The sequence below is a fragment of the Mus pahari genome, chromosome 1 (genome assembly GCF_900095145.1).
Source record: "Mus pahari chromosome 1, PAHARI_EIJ_v1.1, whole genome shotgun sequence".
NCBI classification, from domain to species: domain Eukaryota; kingdom Metazoa; phylum Chordata; class Mammalia; order Rodentia; family Muridae; genus Mus; species Mus pahari.
In genome coordinates, this window is record NC_034590.1 from 169,458,540 (window position 1) to 169,480,180 (window position 21,641).

General features: G+C 44.8%; 1 protein-coding gene across 4 annotated transcripts in view; it reads right to left on the reverse strand.

Annotated features, from left to right (window-relative positions):
- Gfra1 (GDNF family receptor alpha 1) overlaps positions 1–21,641 on the reverse strand; it is a 222,434-nt gene that overhangs the window by 149,871 nt on the left and 50,922 nt on the right. For 3 of the 4 annotated variants that reach the window (XM_029539155.1, XM_021190532.1, XM_029539160.1), the window contains exon 5: positions 10,675–10,689. The exons of the other annotated variant lie outside the window; for it this stretch is intronic. In XM_029539155.1, the coding sequence (XP_029395015.1) occupies positions 10,675–10,689 (15 nt within the window). The remainder of the gene's footprint in view (positions 1–10,674; positions 10,690–21,641) is intronic. 4 annotated transcript variants of the gene reach the window in all.

Genomic DNA, 21,641 nt, shown 5'->3' on the forward strand with positions numbered 1-21,641 from the left:
CCCAATGGAGGAGCTAGAGAAAGTACCCAAGGTGTTGTAGGGGGCTGCAACCCTGTAGGTGCAACAACAATATGAACTAACCAGTACCCCCTGAGCTCAAGTCTCTAGCTGCATATGTAGCTGAAGATGGCCTAATTGGCCATCATTGGGAAGAGAGGCCCCTTTGTCTTGTAAACTTTGTATGACCCAGCACAGGGGAAGGCCAGGGCCAAGTAGTGGGAGTGGGTGGGTAGGGGAGCAGGGGTGGGGGGGGGCGGTATAGGGAACTTTTGGGATAGCATTTGAAATGTAAATAAAGAATATAATAATAATAATAATAATAATAATAATAATAAATGAAAAAAAAAGTAAATTGAATGTTTTTTCTTCTTCACCGTAAAGATGGGTCCTAAAGCTACAGAGATAACTCTGCAAATTAACAGGGTGTTTGCCCCAGAACTGGTAATGGACATGTGGCACAGTAATAGCCCAGCAACTCTGCAGAAGAGATGGGGCCCTAGAGGCCTACAAGCACAGCATGGTGAGAGGCCACTGGAAGTTGACCATGGCCAACCAAGAGCAATCATGAAGGCTGATCCACGAGACGCTGCCAATGAGCTCTGCATGGTCCAGTCAGTGTTCATTCAGCACTTGAAGCTCATTGGAAAGGTAAAGTGGCTCCCTAAGGGGATGATCTCATGAGCTTACCCAAGCCAAAGGCTAAACATCCAAATGCCATGTTGAACTGTTCTCCTCTTTCACTCTATGCCACAAGGACAAACCAACTCTTGATTGTGCTGTGCAACCTGTAGACAGGTTGTATATGACAGAGAGTAATGACCAGCTCAGTGACCAAACTTACCATAAAAGGGCCACAGTCACTGTTTGGCAGTCTGCTGTTAATCTGAGTCCTGGAGGAAACCATGACATCTGAGAGGTATGCTCAGCAAATCTGTGAGATGTGCCGTAGACGGCAACACACATACCTGCTGCCAGAACCAGCCAACAGAGAGTCCCCAGTTCTTTTCCACTATGATGCCTAACAATACTTCACACAACCAATTCTTCAAGAGTTGAAGGTGTTGGGTTGCAAAGTTTGTTATCACCCACAATGTTCACCTGCAACTTTCCAACCATTTGTTCAAACATCTTGATAACTTATTGCAAGGAAAACACTTGAACAACAGAAATATGCAGAAAATGCTTTCCAAGAGTTCTTCACATCCCAAAGCATAGAGTTTTATGTTACAGGATAAATAAAGTTATCGTTAACTGGCAAAATGTGTTGTGTAATGGTTCCCTTTTAATTAATAAAAATGTGTGTGAGTCTAGTTACAGCAATTTAAAATACTAGGTATGGTAGGAATTACAGGCCGTTAATTCCAGCACTTCAGAGGTGGAGGCAAATTGATCACTGTGCATTTGAGACCAGTCTGGTCTACATAGTGAGCTCCACCCTAGCCAAATTGATACCCTGTATCAAAAAGGGGGGGGGGGATTTAAAATTCACAAGCCCAAACTGCAATTCCTAAGCTCATATATGTAACAACTCCCCCTGCACACCACAAACCTTCATCATCTATCTTGAGACCAAGGTTGTAGATGTAAACGGTGTCTCTGAACTGGTTCCTCAAGAGGATAAATCCATCCCAGGAAGGCACAGGGATGTGAGCCCTCAACATGCAGAATTCCATAAACAGAGCAGCTACTCTGTCCCCGACTCACCCAAGATAAAGTGAGCAAAGGGACAGTGCTCCGCTCAGAGGCAAGTCTCCAAGCAACACGGCCCAACTCCAGCCACGGCAAGCCCACAGTTTACTTCCAAGCTAATAGAGTGTTGGAGGAGTCAGGAAAACAGCCTGGGCCAGGTGTGGAAGCAGGGAGGAACACTTTGAACCTGCCCTTCCCTGCTTGTCCAGTCATGTGATGCTTTGAAAAGGGTCCCACTGGGAGTGTATGACTGCTCCTTCTGTATGAATTAGAAAAAGGGAGGGTGGAAGAAGGTGGACTCAGACAACCTGGGCCCAAGTCCTGGCCCAGAGGAGCCTCCGAACCAACAAGAACAGAAGGCCAGCATCATCTTTATGGTAATGGACTAAGCTGGAGACTCTAGTGACATGTGCTTCATTTAACAGCCAGGTGGATCTAAATAAAATGATACTCCAATAGTGACAAGCCAAACTATACCCAGATTTTAGTGTCTAGAATCATTGTCCCAGCAAAGCAACAAGAGCACCATAAGGAAGAAACTATGAGACTGTGCTGGGAACTAAGTCTGGAACATCTTTTGGTGCCATGTACAATATAGTATGGAAATGCAAATATATATTTGCATACATATATTCTTGATTATTAATATAGCAAGAGGTTTCTAGTGCCCCAAATTGGAGCAAATTAAGCAAGGAAATTAATAGTATATAGATAACACTGAGTATAAAATAAATATCCATGAGTTCATATTAATTGGTATTATAAATTATTATGAGAACTGTCTTAGTCAGGGTTTCTATTCCTGCACATATATCATGATCAAGAAGCAAGTTGGGGAGGAAAGGGCTTATTCAGCTTACACTTTCCACATTGCTGTTCATCACCAAAGGAAGTCAGGACTGGAACTCAAGCAGGTCAGGAAGCAGGAGCTGATGCAGAGGCCATGGAGGGATGTTCCTTACTGGCCTGCCCCCCTAGCTTGCTCAGCCTGCTCTCTTATAGAACCCAAGACTACCAGCCCAGGGATGGTACCATCCACAATGGTCCCTTCCCCCTTGATGGCTAATTGAGAAAATGCCTTACAGCTGGCTCTCATGGAGGCATTTCTCCAACTGAAGCTCCTTTCTCTGTGGTAACTGTAGCTTGGGTCCAGTTGACACACAAAACCAGCCAGTACAAGCACTTAATACATTTTAGCAAATATACATAAATTAATGAGTGGAGTATTAAATAAGGGGAAACTGCAAGTGGAAGACAATTCCATGCAGATCCATGAGGTGAAGAAGAACTGCACTCCAGACCTGGGCTCGGGGTAGAATCCTTCCAGAAGAGCAGGAAAGAGAAGAGCAACTTCACAGATGAGGAATTTGACAAATACCATTTCAGTCACGTGATGGAGATCCGTATCAATAGTCATAAATCACCTCTGTGGGGACAGTATGCATCCTTCACATGATGGGGCGGCAAGGTCATGTGGTAAAGTCATCCGGCATCTGCATTAGTCCTTGCAAATATAACAGCTCCAGTCCAATCATAAAATCAACCAGGCCAGAGAGATGGCTTCCTGGGTAAGGGCACCTGCCACCAATCCTGAGGACCTGAGTACCATCCCTAGATCCTGAGAACCATCTCCCGCAAGCTTTCCCCTCACCTCTACAGTACAACCTCATATCACACACAGAGCAAGTAACATAAAACGTAACTGTGAGATCAGAGCAACCAGCCAGGCAGTGTTATAACATCCATCTGAGGACTATTCCTCAAAACGAAGGCGCTGTCTGCAAACAGGGAAGATCTGAGAAACTGCCTGCCTGGTCTCAATGTTTGATCCCTTAAAATCCAGAGGTTGAAACAATCCCCAGGGTGGTGGCATTAGTAGGCGGGTACGCAGGATGAAGGTGCCAGTGGGTTTGACATTTGATGAGGACAAGGTCTGACGAGTTCCTTGCTTCTAGCTGTGTCCTCACACAGAAAAGAACAGAGTTAGTCTCTCATGTTCCATACTGAGTGGACCGTACTCTCAGCCATGTGGGAGGAGGAGCACCGTACCCTACTCACCCTCCGTCACCACCCTCTAATTACAGAGGAACTAAGCACAGAGCACACCAGCACGCTCTACGTTGTCTTCTTGTTTTTATGTCTCAGGTTGTTCCACACAGAAGACCATCAATTAAAAGACAGACCTAACTCTGCCACTCACTAGTTATGCAACTGTTGCTAGGATGATTCCACCCTACTTCCGTTTTCTCCCGTAAGATCAGAGTACCAACCACAACCACCTCAGGATGTTAATGAGTGAATCAACAAGAAAGTGTGTGCCAAGGGCCCAGGACAACTCTTGGAATACAAACGTCAACCAACACGAGCATTACCATTTATCCCTACGGCTTCTTCTGAGACAAGGTCTTATCATAATGCCATGTCAGGCAAACTCTGTGATGCTCCTGCCTCAGATCCCAAGGTCTGGATTACAGGGTGTGCACCCTGATACCCAACTCTTCAATAAAAACTTATAGGACTAACTGCTCTTTTTAGTACTATCAATGGAAGAATCAAAGCTTCCACCTTTACAAATTTAGCAATTGTGAAACCCAGGGTATCGGAGAAAGAGACTACAACCCCATCCCAAACCACACCCTCCTACTAAGTAGACATAGACGATGGCATTGAAGGGAGAGATGTACAGCAAAGTCACCCAGCAGGGAGCAGGCAGTCCTGCATATCCCACATGGAGCGTGGTAAACGGTCATAGAGAATGCGAACACACACACACACACACACACACACACACAGACAGATGCATATCCCACATGGAGCATGGTAAACTGTCATAGAGAATGCGAACACACACACACAGAGAGAGAGAGAGAGAGAGAGAGACAGACAGACAGACAGACAGACAGACAGACATACACGCGCATGCACGTGCATGCTCGTGCATAAGCTGAATCTATGTAAAAATTAAATGCTAATGTTGTCTACTTATGCTGAGAAGATAGATGCATTCCCTACATGGCACAGAATATTCTATTAATTCTGGGCAGAGTGAGCAAACGGCCTGCCTGCCTCCACAGTGAACATTAACATAAAGGACAGTGTGGCTGGGGAACCAAACGCTTCTACCACAGCATTAATGTCTCCTCACCCTCCACTTGCAAATCAACAATCGTGGATAGCAACTTTAGCACATCTGCCTAAAAATGATAACAAAGATTTAATTCATCCACCCAAATCCCACACTCATAAAACAGTATTTCATAATGTAAGATGCTATCAGAGGAGCCATAATTCACGGCTAAGGGGCCAAAGCTTTCCTCATAATAATGGGTTTTCTGAAGTGGCTGGGGAAAACCTAAGTTCCGGCCACAGGAGTTAGGCCAGTAAGTTCTAAATACTCAGAAGAGCTCAAGTTGAGCTTATTATAAATGACTGTGGTCTCCTGTCACCACAAGCCCACCCCAACAATTAACAAGCTTGGCTTAGCTGCCAGAGACCAAACTGATTTATTGTTCTCTTCAAATTAATAAAAGCATCGCTATCCGTGGCGAATCCCAGTGTTCATCTGCTGGGGAAGAGCTGATATTTCCAAGTGGCTGTGCTATAATTCTGAAGCCACTTCTCTAACCTTAATGCTTAGTGCCCACCCAGGCCCTGCAGATAATAGCCAAAACCCTTACGGAGCTATGCTTAGACTCAACCACACAGACAGTTTAAGACTGTGGGCAGGAAGGCAGCAGGGTGGGCTCCCTCAATCCTCAAATTTTACAGATGAGGAAAAACCAAGGTCACAGGGCTTCACAGCTGCCCCAGTGCACAAGGAAAGTAACACCAGCAGAAACAGAGCCGAGTTTCCCAGAGTACCAGCCACCCATTGGATAGCAGAGGCCTTCCTGGTACAAGCAGGTTTTAGTTCATTTGTTTAAGTTTTACATAAAGGCTTAACAATTGGACTTATATATTCCCAGAGTTCCAGCTTCTCTTGAATAACTTCTGCCCAAAGATATCCAGATCCTCGCATATTTCTCATCTGATCTGATATATGTGTGTGTATATACATTTGCATATGTGTACATGTATGCATTCATATGCATATACATATATGTATGTTTATGTATGCATACACATATGTGTATATGCATGTGTGTGTGTGTTGTGTGTGTGAGCATTATTTTTAAATTTTTCTGTTAGTGATATGTATGTGTGTGGTGATGTGTATGTGTGTGGTTACATGCACATGAGTGCGGGTATGCCAGGAAGCCAGGAGGAGGTGCCAGATCTCCTGGAACCTAAGTTATAGGCAGTTATAAGCTGCTGATGTGGATTTGGGGGATCAAACATAGGTCTTCTGAAAGAGCCGTATGTACTCTTAACTGCTGAGCCATCCCTTCCGACCGGTTTTAATTTCCTATGCAGTCATGACCTGGAGTCTGTTGGTTGGATAAGACCTTATTTAAGATGAACATACTTGCATACAGCATCCTCCCAGATGACTTGGAACACTAAGGAATGCAGGCGCTTTGTAAACAGCCACTACAATGCATATAGGGGAAATGACAAGAAAAATAAGCTGTCACATGCTTAGTAGCTGCAAGTGTGCCTGGACACATTTCCCACCTGTGGTTGTCTGAGGACAGATACCTAGAGCCAAATGTGATCTTATTTATGTATGGGCTTCATGACCATACACATACTCACATGCATGTCTAAGTATGCATCCTGGAGACAGGTGGCTTCGTAACTTGGACAGACCAATGGTTCCCCAGCCTAGAAGAGCAGAGACTCACCAGAGGGCGAGAGCAGGGCCTGAGCCCACTGGGCAGCCAGCTCTAGTCCCATTTCCATACACTGTATACTGCTCCTCTGCACCTACTGCTCACAGCCAAAGGGGCTACTGAGAAGATCCTCCAGCTTCCTTCCCCTGAGCCGCAGACTCCACTACTCAGCCCTGCTCATTCTATACAGTTCTCTCCACTCACCAGCCTTAGCCATACCTGCTTCCCCTGGAGCCTAGAACACTGGAAGCCTGCTTCAAGGGCTTTTCATCCTCTAGACTCTCCAGTCCATCATTCTTATCCTCCCCTGACCACACCACAGGAAGCATCCCTTTAGGCACCAGGATATTACTCTGAAGAGATTCCGTTACTCAAGACGTTGTTTTATGTCCTTGATTCCTTGGCTACCCTGTGCACCCAACTGTGGGATCCACAAGAAAGAGCCGTTGCTGTCTCGTTCACTTCACGATCATCAAGCCCAACGAAGTACCAGACACTTATTTCCAGCTTCAGAAGACACAGGTGGCAGAGGACACATCTCTCCCTAAGCAACAGCCCAGATCTGGGCAGAAACCGGAGCAAGGGAAGCTTTGCCTCTTTGGTCTCAGGTCATGCAAAGGCTTCAGTACAAAGAGAATTAACTCAACAGCTATGTCTAGCTACTGTGCCTGTGTATATTTACAAATGCCCCACTGAGCGACAGTGTTCTGATCTTGAAGCTGCTCAAAGAGTTTCTGTTCGATTTTTGGAATCAGGGTTGCATCTACGGATGAGTGCATTTTAAAAGGCGCTTCAGCGGCTTCAAATGAGGCATGCAGGTCTGCGTGGGGGTGTGCCTGCAAGTGTGTATAGGCCTGCTTGCGGTCATCAAATGATGCTGTGAAAGAACTCTAGGTGTGTCCACAACGCGGCGACTCAGTACACGCACGAAGAGCCACTGAGTGAGAACCAGTGGCTCAGGGACTCTGTGAATAACAAGCTTCCTGGCCTTGGCTCTTTGCTGGGAAAAGACACAGCTGTGGGTTCACTGGTCCTTGACCATTTCAGCCGAGGCCTAAGCAAGTAGCATTTCTAGAAGAAAGCACCAAAACAACGAAATGCCACCAGATCAAGAGGGAAACCTGTCCCCATAAACACGCAAAGCACCATGCACACAGCCCTGAAAGGCCGAGCAGTAGCCGCCACGCTGTCACCTACTGTAACAAGATTGATCTGTAGTGAAATACAGACAATACAATCCAGAGGAAATAACGCGTGTTTCCTCTGAGAAGGTCTGGGGTTGTCAACCGCATGCTTGCTTCCCAATTCTGCCTGACAGAGCACACATAACACAAACACACAGCTATACAGCAGGCAGATAGGCTCTCCCTCCTCTTCCTGACAAGGCACACCTGTAAAGTGGTGTCTCTTCCACCCGGTGCTCAGCCCCGAGGCCAAGCCCAAGCCACAGGCTATATGTTCAGGAAGGTAGAGCCACTGTCAGTGGCCACCTTGAAATGGGTTTCAGAAAATGACCGAAGTGGCATCCACTCATTTGCAAACACTAGATTTCTGCTGTCTGTTTCTACCACTACTTACATCTCCCCAGGGATTTCCGGTTGTAACAGTCACGTTTCCAGAGTCTGTATAGAGGATGCAGAATGCCTTGGCTTAGTTTCCTGTGTCTGTCAACATTATTTGGAACATTACTTTCATAGGTAGAGTAACCAGAAACAAAGGCACTGGAAAAGGGTAGGTGTCAGCTGTGTAAACTCCTAAATAACCTTTCTGAGGCGTCTCAGAACAACACGGTCCTCTAAGAACAAAGAACAAAGTCTGTAAATAATTAACAATAATTCCACTGCTAGTATCTTTTATGTGTGTGTTCAATATAAAAGCGATTCATAAATTGTGGTATGTCAAAAACAAATGCTTTCAAAATTCTGGTGCTCAGGGTCAAAAAAGCATTCACTACACACAACATGGGTAAAAATGTGTAAGTTGCATGAAAGTTGGGAAATAATAAAAATCAATAAATAGAAATTGAGCATATTGAACCTGGCATATACATTTGGAAGTTACTCTTTATTGAGAATTTCACATATTCATGTGATGTTTTCATCAAATCTTAGCCCCGCGCCCTCCCTCAAGCTTCTCTCCTGTTTCTCCACTCCTACTCTTCTCTCCTGACCTTTTCCCCCACTCCCTCACTAAATACACGCACTGCCGCCGTGTGGACATTGTGCGTGTAGACCATCTATCCTCATGAGTGTGGCTAGCGTGTCATAACGGGGAAATCAGCAGAGAATCAAAGACTGTGAGATATTCAGCACCAAATGGGACTACTATAGCACACTCTGACACCAAAGCTTGGGGATCAATGTGAGAAGGGGGGCAGGAAGATGTAAAGATCCAGAGGTAGACCCCTGCAGGGAAAGGGTAGTTGCAGTACCGTGCAGCTGTCCAGATGAACTCAGAGCAGCTGTGGCTGCATGCACAAGATCTGCACAAGATCAAGTCAGCCAAAATCCCAGCACGGTTGGGGAGAGGCCCATGAAGCTTCATCCTCAGCCAAGAAGGTATCCGCAACTGATGGCCGTAGTGAAGAGAGCAGACCCTAGTCATATCTTCAAAGAGAGCTGCAGCCCCCATCCCAAGATATAGTAGGCAACTCCTGCCTATGGGCTTCTCTCTCTCTCAGATACTCTTAAGTCTCAACGGCCAGTGATTTGTAGATGATTGTAAGTTTTACTGTGTGTATCATTGCAACTGACAGGCAAATCCCATCAATCAAATAGCATGACTGATGAAAAGGGACACAGATTTGACATCATCTCTCCGCCAGCCGCTCTTTATATCAATTACAGCGCTCAAGACGGCTCTCTGTGGCATGTGGATGGGAGGTTCTCCCCTTCCCCCTTCATCAATAGCCCTGAAATGCATGTTCCCAGCTCAAGCACTTTGTGTTGTGAGGGGATAAATATCATTTGGAGTTGGGTGTTTGATGTTTATATCACAACTCATGAGGGTGGTGTCTCGTCCCTACTGTCTCGCTGAACCCCCAATTTGTAAAGGATGAGAAGCCACTGCGGCAATGGGCACCGACCGAACGACTGCAGCACTCTCATTACACTGACAGCCATGACACCTTTTCAATTCTACCCATCTCTTAGTCTCTAGTCAAATGGAACTTATTGCTTATAGCTTGTTGAAATTTTATGAATTATTTATGAAAGTAGGTCTACGACTCCAGACTCTTAAAAGACAACACAATAGAAACCCCCCTTGTTACCCACAACCTGGCTTCTATCGAAGAGTGGGTACTCTCCATATCGTGAGCTGCATGTTTGGGGTGCGGTAGCAGTTGTAAAAAAAAAATTACCAAGTCTTTAAGATTATTTGGAAGCTATTTATGGAACGCCTAGGCATATTTTTAAATCTTTACTGTAAACCAGATTTGAGTTCCAGAAAAATACAGTGGACATATTTCCCAGTTTGAACATAAACAACTAATGTCTGCCACTAGTACCCAAACTCGACTGAAAGGCAATTCCCCTACCATGTGCATCCAGAAAGTTCTACTCAGGTCATGACCCCAGAGTTCCCTTCTGTTTCAAAGAGCTTTGTGGCTATGTGTAAGTGAGAACCACATCCCAGCTTGTGGCATTGGTATGAAAACCTGTGTGGGTTTCAGCTATGTAAGACAAGGACATACCAGTCGGATACCGGTCAGGCACATCAGTGAGAAAACGCTTAGGTCTCTGCTCACCTCTGTTTTACAACAGAGGACACCACTGACTGCTGTCTGACTCTGTCAGTCACACACTCAGCTGGAGAGGCTGAGGCATACATTGGCTAGGCTGGAGGGCAAACCAGTCTGCTCTTGTCACAACCCCATGACTACATGTTTGCTCAGCAAAGACATCTCCATTGGGGCTGGCTAAGGGGGCCCTCTGAAAGCAGGAGCTGCCTCTGATTCAGGACAACTCCTTCTAGATACCTGTTCCTCCCAAGTCCATTGGCATCCCTGTCCTCCTCCCCAGATGTTTAGTCCCCAGACACAACCCCAAACGTGGTTCAGAGGAAGAAGTAGAGCCCAGAGAGACCAATGACACCTCAGGTTACTGTCCTTATGGGGTCTCTTAATTTTCAGAGACACATCCTCAGAAAAGCAAAGTCCCACCACCCAAGCGATATAGCCAATAGCATAGCAACAGGATGAGGTGAAACTTACCTTGCTGGAAAACATCTGAGGGCAGAAGGAGAAAAAACAAGAGGGGAGAGACAAAGAGAAAAAAATATTAATGATGGTAAAGAAGAAAGTGTGACAATCAGCTCCCACACACTAGCTTTGCTCACTGCTCTCCACACGGCACTCCCTGCACACCAGGCCCAGGCACTGGATGGGGACGACCTGGGTCTAAATCATGGCTAACACTTATAAACTCTCTGCTTTGCTGTCCCCTATACCAGAACACAGACATTATGATAGGAAAGATTAAATGTGTCATGGCCTGACTCTTAAGGACTTAGGATAGTAGTCCACATGTAACATGCAGGACAAAGGTGTTTGTTGGGATCCAAAATGTCATGATTGCAATGGCCTTATGAAACAGGCTCTCTATTGTTCTTACTTTACAGAGAAACTGAGTCTCCACACGGCTAATACAGTAGGGGCTCATGACTGAACCCAAGCCCGTGTGAGCCATTCAGCTCTATAAAGCTACCTGACTGGTCAAAGACAACAAACACGGACTGAAAGAATCTGTGAATTCAGGGTCGTATTTAAATCACACAAACAAAACATGCATACACTCTCCACATGAGAACCCGTGACTAATAAGATACTGTGTCTTCATGGTGACCCCTAAGTCTGCTAGAAAGATGAAAATATACCCGGGTAGCCTTTTCAACAAACATGGAGAGACTCTTGTGTGCTGAATACTTTGTTACTAGTAGCCACAGCAAAACAAAACGCCCTGTCTGCCCGACAGGACGACCAAGGCCAAGTGTACTTTGATCTTTGAATCTAGTATACATGGACAGCAAAGCTTCATTTTTCTAACTGTGGCCTCTGTTCAACAGTGCAGATGAGACTCACATTATGGCAGTCATTTCATGGCCACAGAGAACTCTACCCTGTGAGGACACTACCTCCCCTGCCCCTTTAATACTAGTGACTTTTCAACTTATTTCAGTGTTTAGCAATCAGGAATCAAGATAATCGTTTTTCTCCGCATTTCACAGTGACCACAGCTACACATAGAAAGCATTTAAAAAAAAAATCTTCTACACACAAAGGAGCTTGGACTCCCAATCATCACAGAAGTTTCTCAACTGATCATGGTTTTTCATTTGGTATCTTCAACACAGAGAGAACAGTGACCCAGGACCATCCAGATGGGAGCCAGCACCTGAAGATAGTCTGACAGTTTATATAGAAATCTCTCCAATCTGCATTCTTTGACCAACAACTTTAGGACTTTTACCCAACAAAATATCTCCTAAAGATATCAAAGTGATCTAGAGAGAGGTACACCAAAATATTGTTTACAACGGGAAAGCATGGGATGATACTAACAGTCACCAGAGAGTCAATGTAACTTATGTGCACATGGCTTGCTGTGCTGTGATTTAATGACTAAGGAGGACTGTGGAGATGGGTCAGAACCCAAGTTTGACCCCTGGAATCTATATGAAGGAAAAATGAAAAAAGTGACTGTTCAGATTTGTCCTCTGGCCACCACATAGACACCACCCACTGCATGCCTATATCTCTCCATCCCCACCCTGCCCCCACACAGTCATTTTGAAATGGTTATGGACTCTAACTAACTGGCCTCCAGTGAAAACATTAGATATCTAGGTGAAGCACATAGTCCTGAGAACATTTATGTGCCTGTGAGCATGTGCAAATTCATGGCTGAATAAAGAGAGGTTTGTGACAATGGCCACAAAGATATTCCTCATCTTTGGTAGATGGAACTTGGATTTCTTTAATCTTATATGAGATTGTACATATTATTTTAATCTTTAGCAATGAGCACACCTTATATTCACAATCTTGGTTTAAAACTAACATGTTTAGACAAGCACGTATTGTTGTTATTATGTCCTAAGTAGTATATTATCACAGAAGCAATCTGAAGGTGACTTAAAGTATACAGAACAGCATTTATAGATTATAAACACATACTGTGGCATTTTTGTAGGGACTTGAGAAGCTGCAGACTTGAGCAACACAAACCTCTCCTATGTACACTGTGCAGTATCCCTAGCCTTGGCAATTCATCTTCAGTGCAAATTCTGGCCGAGCAATGAGATGCTACCGCCCAGGGACTGAGGAAAAGGCTGTAGGCAGCCACTTAAATCAACCACACTACATAAGCTTGCCCCCTAGACCTCACCATCTGAATGCCTAGTCTCTGACTTGGTGCTTGTATTCCTGACAGAGCCCAGCTACCCACCCTTCAAATGTCACCATTTCCACCTGTGTCCCTAGAGAAATCCATGCATTTTGCAGCTATAACTTCAATTATAATTAGCTATTTCTGTAGAGTGTGAGCTCCCAAGGATAGGAGCAAGGGACCTTAAACGCCTACCTACATCCAGACCACTGGACACTGTTACCACTGAGAGAGAAGCAAAGAGGGTGCCTCTGTCTTACCACTCCCATAACATACAAGATAAGGAGGCTGAGTCTAGGATAAGTGAAAAGTCTTTTCCTAAGGTCATACGTGGACCACCAGGCTGAGCCAGGACTACATAAGACTCATTTAACCTTAATAAAGTTCAAATGCTTATCATGATTATTAGCAAAGAACAAATTAGACATTTATCATCCCCCTTTAATGAATACAGACAAAAACCTTCAACCTTGAAAACATCAGGGAAATGAGATTAATCTCTTAAGTACAGAGCCAGTCTCGACATCCGTCCAGAATCCTCAACCTCCTCCTCTCCATGATTCTGACAAGGAGCGTTTCCTTTGAAACTCAGAATTGATTTGAGTCACTGGACAGCACCAGCAGCAGGTTGTGGGGAAGGGAGCTCAGGGCTGACTTTTTAGCCTTGCTCCTTGCAATACTACTGTGTGCTGCACATCTTGCCAGACAGATGTGAGCAGATGCTATTCAGGCCTGCCACCCCCAAAGCCTCCTGATGTTCATGTGGCTATTCCAGGTTGCCATCGTCTTTTAAAAAGCTCTTCCAAGCGTGTATTCACGGTCGTGTTTTACCCATGTGTAAATCTGAGCAGACTCTAGTACTACACAGGCACCATCTTGGAATTTACACTCTCAGTTCCTGTCTTTGGGGGTCTGTGGTGTAAGTCTTCCGACTCTTAGCAGTGTTCACTCCACATTCCCTGTAATAATGGCTCACGGGTCTTTTAAATTGTCATGTTAACAGATGAAGATGGCCACCCAAGCTCAAGATGGGATTGTGTGTAGATGGGACAGAAGAAGTGGAGGAGGAAGAGGGGAGCTGACTGTGTCCACATGGTTCAGTGACATGTTACACTCCACCACACAGATCAATGGATGTTACAAGATATTGGCCCCCAAAGTTCACCGCACCGTTCTGGGCTCCAGCATTTGTGAGCACAGCATCCATCGATCTCCACAGCCATTGGCTTTGCCGATTCTAAAGATCAAAGCGTGCAGAACGGGAGTCCCAGGTCACAGTCTTGGTCTAACCAACCACAGGGAGATGGTCTGCCCCCTCTGACCTCCCATTTCCTTGCTACAGATTCTAAAACCACTCCATGCCCCTGGAAAGGTGAAGTTCACTGAGATACTTAAACCACTGAAAGCCACACTGAGAGTAAGACACTGTGGCATTTTCTACCCTTGCAGGACTCAAAATCACATAAATTCAGAGCTGGGCGTTGCCAGTGACCACCACCCAGCCACAATTAGGTTGAGCCTGAAGGACACCAGGGACAGTGAAGCAGAGGAAACCAACTCCTTCAGACAAAGCTTTGCTCAGACTCACGTGAACAAAGAAAGCCTGTTCCTCGGCCCCTCGCCCCCAACTCCCCCGCCCTCCAGCCCCTGGAGCCCTTCTAGCCCTGGAGACAGATGAAAGGCCATGTGTGAGCTGGCCATTCATATGTGGGAAGAAAACAAGGAGGAAGGGCTCCAGATCTGCCTTTCTTAACCTGATGGAAGACCAAGGATGTGAGCCCCTCCCCCACTGCTGTAGAGGGATTCAAGCCCCCCTCCCCCAGCTCTGTAATGCATGGAGTCCTCAGAGACCCAGCCCATAAAAAGACTAGATTATTTATTATTATTAATAAGTTATGGCAATTAGGCTGGGTGATTCCTGAACGTGGCTGATGAGAAATTTTCTTGAGTATTGCTCGCCCACACTGGTAGTGTTTACCTCTATTAAAAATGATTTAACTACACTCTGGGTGAACCCCTGTCTTGGGCCTGGGTTAATAATTAGCAGCGCACAGAGCAATGTGGGTTAAGTGAGTCAGCTGTCCTTTATTTACCTATTGCTCTGTTTTATGAGGAGAATGGGGATGGCTGTCTTACTGCCCATTCTGTCTGCTCAGAATAATTTACTATTTCAATCCACAGTCCCTGACTACAGGTAGAGAAGCCTCACCATTATTACAGTATCACACTTAGCCCACACACCACCGCATTCAAGATGTGCCCAACAGAGGGAGTGTGCATGACTTCTGGGGGAGGGGAGGTTACTACTTCCCAAGCGATGTAATCACACTCATTTCTCTACTCTTCTTTCTTACCCAGGTTAAATTATATATGAGGGCAGTTTAGTTTCTTGAAAATGCATGCACTTAACTCCCATTTAAGAAGTCTCACCTGGGGAGACAGCTGTCTTATGAGTCCTCTTGTGGTTTGAGCTACTGAGAGAAAAATCCCTTTTCAAGTCCAGGGCTTTTCCAGTAAAGCGCTATAAATTTTACTTGCACCCAACTAACCAGGGCCTGGGAAGGGATCTGGAGAGCGGCTGGAGTGAATGCTGCTCCCTTGAAAGGAGTCACAGTCACCATTAACTGAAGTCACATTCAGTATCAGTCTTCATCATGGAGTCCCCAAGCCCAGCCAGCCCCACACGTGGTTCAAGGGGTAACCAGAATCCAGCTGAATTCTACCACTGCCAATCAGTAAGAACGAAATGAATTCTCTTCTGCGCTGAGAAGTAGGATTGGCTCATGCTTCCCCTTACTGAGGACAAGCTTTTTATCCATGATCTTATGTTTTATTTCAAAATGTCCGTTTTTTGTGCTATATACTTGTAAGTATCGGTGTGTGTGTGTGTGTGTGTGTGTGTGTGTGTGTGTGTGTGTAGTGCAGTTTCAAGGTGCACATGTCTGAGCCTGCATGTATGTTTTTATTTGTGTAGAGGTCACAAATCAATATCCCACGTCTCTCTTTAACCACCCTCTAACTTTTCTGGAGATAGACTCTCACAGATTCATCAGCTGGCTGATGAATTTCAAGGATCCACCTGTCTCGGTCTCCACCTTCTATGAACGGGTGAACGTTTCTATGTCAGTCTGGTTTTATGTATGCATCATGGGAATCCCAACTTGGGCCCTCATGCCTGCAGAGCACTTTAACAACTGCACCATCTTCCCAGTCCAGCATGACACCAGTCCCTGTGGTAAGCTGACAAAGCTGATGTCCGATTTTACCACATATACCTGCTTGTCCCTGAAGGAGGCAGGGTGCCACATCACCATGGCAGTGGTCAATGCATTGTGAAAACCCAGAATCAGGACTTAGCCTTCTACAAGGAAGACAGGATAACTGCTCTGTCCAGAATAGAGGAGAAACCCTTTTACTTATCAGAGCAATCTCATGTGGATCGAGCAGATTGAGCTTGATGCCTCAATCAGCACACACATGTGGACATTGTAGTTAAACAAGACTTGATTGAACCCTGGCTAAACCACCTTCCTAGCCAGTTCCAAGTAGCTGCTAGGTTCTTTCAATCTTGGTTTCCTCATCTGTAACTGCAAGAAAACAATCTTCCTTTCAGAATTCCCATGAGCACCATCAGGGTCTCTCACATGTAAAACCTTTGGCACTTGGAAGTTGATCCATGGTAGTATTTCACAAGTGAGCCAATGCTATCATTACATATAAGCAGTCTCAGACGGACAGATTTCCCTTGGTCTTCTCTGACCTGCAACATTCATTTAACAATGTTATTAATGCTAAGAAGTAGCCAGAAGATCTTGATGCCCAAAGCAATACCTATTTTTATGAGACCTCAATGGCCATGGAGAGAAGACTCAAGTAATAGACATGAGTGACAAACCTGGGATATGTGAGGCCTTCTACTCACTGCAGTCATGTGATTCAAGGTGTTAGAACCTTACTGACTGCTTGCTTGAAAACCTTGGGACAACTATAATGTAGAAGAAAGAGCGGGGTGAAAATTCATTACCTTGTCATGCTTTAGCTACATGCTAGTAAGAACCCCCAAAGGGGTTCTCAAATATGACCTCATGACTATTACCTTACGAATGATTTATTTGGGGGCATTGAGATATATGGGACCCAATGACATCCAACCTTCAAAGTCCAGAGCAGGAAAAGCGATGAACAAGCACATCTCAGAGATTCGAGAAACTTGGGGCCTGGCCTTGTCTCTTCTAACCTTACCGACCTCTCTGGCCCCATCATGACTGAAGGCCCCCAGTTAAGGGGCTTGCAATGGAGACACACTTTCTATCGACTAAATCAAAACAGGTAGAAACCGCTTGGGGCAGCTCAAAGAATTTGCCTGAGGAAACAGTTTCAGTACTTAATTAAATATACCAAAGTTTGAGCATAACAGAGCCCCTTCCTGCCTGGGTGCAGGTCTGTCACCACTGGAGCAGTGCCAAAGTCATGCTCTCCTCCAGAGGCCATCCCTACCCTCAGTGGCACCACACAGGCTGTGATTTAGTTGTAAGTGTCTCCAAAGCCAGACAGCTCAGGCAGCTCCACGCTACACAGCCAGTACCCACAAGCCTGCCACTTCCTCCTGGCACACACACAAATAGTTCAAACTGAACCAAACCCCCAAGAGCCTTGGCAAAACTTTAGTGACTATCTCGAACTGCTTGGATGCCCCAAACTCACCCCCTCCCCGAGTCTTTTGGCATTAGAATACCTCCCTCGCCTTTTGTTCTTGTCCTATTCCAGATGGAGGCCCAAGAGAGTTCTGTCAAGTTCCTCTGTCCCGCACTTACCTCACCTTTCATCATGAAAGAAATTAAGACCAATACTTTGCCTGTCACTGGGCTCTGTCTGAAATCACTCCACACTCGATAAATGCCTTTTATTTGTAGATAAGAAAAAATACAAAATAATAATTTAAAAAAAGTATCTTCCAGTTATGTTTTCTAGAGAAGGTGCTTGCCAGCATCAATTCTCAGCCGTACCGCTGCAGCCCATCAGCCTACACTGACTGAGGCAGGCAGTATAAAGGACAGCTAGTAAAAGTCCCCAGCATTTTATGACATTCCATCCCTAGTATATCTCACTCCTACCACCGAGGTATAAAGCTCTTAACTACTGAAAGAATATAAAAAAATAGATTTAGGAATAATACTTTTTATGATTGCATTCTGTATACTATGAAAGTTATGTCCAAGTCGGCTGGTGCTTTATGGAGCTGATAAAGTAGAATGGGGTAGCTTTCTAGCCTAACCGTGTATTTTATACCATTTAAAAATATTTTCAATTGAGTTACTTTCTGAGTAATTATAGTAAGGCTAATCTGGGCTTAATGAATTCATGTACAAATACTTCAGACTTCATTATTAAAATCCCTATGATATGAAACCATTTTAAATTCGATCTCTAGCAACCAATGGTTTTCTCTGAAAAGAACAGCATACATGACTTTCACTAAATTTTTCTGAACCTGCTGAGAAACCCTATGAAGCTCTGTTAATAGCCCAAACAAAGGAGGAAGCTAAAAAATGACATCACTCTATTTCCCCAAACTCTTGTAAACGAGTATTAATCGGGAGCCGTGAGGTACTTTTACTAAGTATCTGCTCATGCAAGTGCTGAGGCGTTGCCTCATATTGCAGCACAAACCACACTGTGTCCCTGACCAGCAAAGGCGTGAGACTAGGATTAGGAAAAACTTCTTGTGGGTAGCAAGCCTTATAGTCTCGAAAGTCTCCCAACCTAGTAATTTACCTATCTGAGTCCCCAGTCCACACTCTAGGCAAAGCCACTTCATCCTCTAGGATTCATTTTCTCTGTCTGCAAAATGATATACACTAGGCACAGACTAAGGTCCCTTCCAGTTCTAAAATACGGTGGTTTTATGCTTAAAATTACCCACATTACATCAAATGGGCTCTTGTTGTGTATAGCTTATTCATCATCTTATCTAAGCTAAATTACATTCAGAGAAAAAAATTCACTCCCTGCAATTCACATATATCTACAAACACATCCATAATACAACCTATGATTCTGAATTTATCCCAGGATATTATCTCCATGGTAAAGTATTTTTCCCATTATAGATGAATTATAAGCCATCTGAAAACTATAATGTTATAGCAGCTCATAGTCTCAACTTTTGATCCCCTCCAACACCCACCCAATATACACTTCCTGAAGCATTCTCTTTTGTCTCTGTTTTCAAATCAACTGATTAATTTCATCACAATTGTATTCCTCTTGACAGGTCTGAGAAATCCAGGTTTTAGTCAGATTGGTTACCTAGTCACCAAAAGTCAAAGTAGGCATTTATAAATGTCCAGAAGAATAAATCTCTTTCTCTGCTAGGTGGTCATTACCGGGATGGACAACTTTAAAGCAAACAGAAGACAGTGGCCATCATCATTATTTTGATGGCTTGGCACAAATTACCATCAGGAGAGCTCCCAGGAGCCAGAGACAATTAAAGTCGGAGATCCGAGGAGCTGCCCCTAACAGTTAAGCATTGCTGAGCACCATGAAGCAGGTCCAAAGCCTCACAGAAGACTGGAGACACAATACACTCTAGGCTGGCCTTCATCTCAGGACATGGTAGATTCTAGCCTGGCTCCGCTCTAAATTACCTGGGTAGACTTGGGCAAACTGCTGAAGCTCATGGATGTTTTAAAGGGGCTCCAACAAAAAATATCTACTTTAGGAAGGTGTCTGCTCCTGCAATCCCTGCACCTGGAGAGGTAGGTCCTGCAGTGAAGTCTTTGCTGTTACAAGCATGAAGCCCTGAGATCACACAGCCAGCATCCACATAAAAACCTGGGTGCAGCATGCACGTGTAACCCAGGGCTGGGGATACAGACGCAGGCAGAGTCCCAAGACTTGCTAGACAGCCCTTCCAACTGAGTCAGTCAGCTCCAGGCTCAATAGCAAATCTGTCTCTGTCTCTGTCTCTGTCTCTCTCTCTCTCTTACACCCACCCCACACCCATGTCCACACCCAAGCCCACAAAAACTATATGCAAGCTACCCCAGAGCTCCTGAATTCCAGAAGCAACTAGGCCCTTCTGCACTGTTTTCAGGTCACATGCACATCTGACTCCTGTGATACACCCACCACCTTAATTCTCTCTGTCTGACTAGGACTAAAGGTGCAACACCAGGGATATGATCACCACAGTTCCAAAGCCCAGTGTAAAACAGTAGCTCATCCTAGGTACATATTAATGTTAATAACAGTACGTTTCCAGAGCTTTCCACACACCTGGTGCTATTTTAAGTTCTTTAAATAGACAAACAATGATCTCAATCACTCCACAGGAGAGCTGTTATGACGCTTGTTTCACAGAAATGGAACCGTATCCCAGAGAGGGTAAAGTTATCAAAGGTCAGAGGAAAGAAAACCAGCTAGGATATAAGTTGAAGCAATCTGGTTTCAGAGGCCACATTTGTGTACTTTGATACAATGTCTCTTGTGAATGTTTACCCAGTAGCCATACAAAAGCGAGGGCAAACAGGTAAACTGGCCTCTTGCTTTCTATAGCCTCCCAGAAAGGAGACAAGGTATTTAGTATTATATAACCCGTGTTTCTACACACACACACACACACACACACACACACACACACACACACACAGGCAGTATTATATAACCCGTGTTTCTACACACACACACACACACACACACACACACACACACACACACAGGCACGCACGCACCCATCGCTTTTTTTTTTCTGTAACCAATTGCAGAAACTACCTCAACACATACTCCCCACACCCCTTTTAAGTTTACAATCTCTCTTTTTAAAATGTATCTGCTTACAGAGTTTAAAGGCAAAGGCTAGAGTCATGCAGAAGCTCAGAGAAAGGAGGCTGAGCCCGGAGAAAAGTTGGCAATGTTAAATAAGAGTAAGAGAGAGGAGATTAAACTGAGACTGGGGCGGTGCTAGAGCTGCGGGTGTCTGCACAGAAGCCACCCCTGGGAGGTTCATGAAAAGGTTCCTGGTGGGAGACAGGAAGAACCCGGTAAGAGGTAGTAAGTGCTTACCATTCATTCTGAGCTCTGGAGCCAGAGGGCTTGAACATGGATCCCAGTCTGACCCTGGAGAGGTCAGATGCTACCCCTAAACCTCACCATCATCATCTGTAGACTGTACAAGGCTGTTGTGATAACTGGTGATCAGGCTCCCGTGTGCAGACCGAACCGAGCGACTGCTATAGAGAGGGTACGTCATCCATGTAGGCAGCAGTTTCTAAGGCACCTACTCTCAGGAGTCCTGGGTAACCAATTAGCCTCTCACTATTGTCTCACACCATGGTTGTGGTGCGTCCAAAGTAAATGTGCAGCTGAACTCTTCTATAATAAAATGGTCATTATATGGACGTAGTAGTAATAGTAGTAATAATAATAAAAATAATAATAATAATAATAATAATAATAGCTCAAGACCCTTCGCCAATCACCTCTGTGCCGTGAATGGACCATAACCTGAGATGGCTCATCCGTGTGCAGCCAGTGTGGTTACTGCAGCTCACACCCCACTAAGTGCCCTTTTAAGAAAAAAGGAAGTTTGCCTGACAGTTTAAGATTCTTCCAAACCTGTGAGCTATTATTCACTGGCCACACACAAATCATAAGGCATAAATGTCATTTTCACGATGGATTTGTGCAGCTGGCTTGCCAGCAGCTCCCTGAAGAAGGAATTCTAAGGTATCGCAAAGCCTAAAATGTTTAAATCATGCTTTATATGTAATTTGTTTTTAGCATGGTGGTT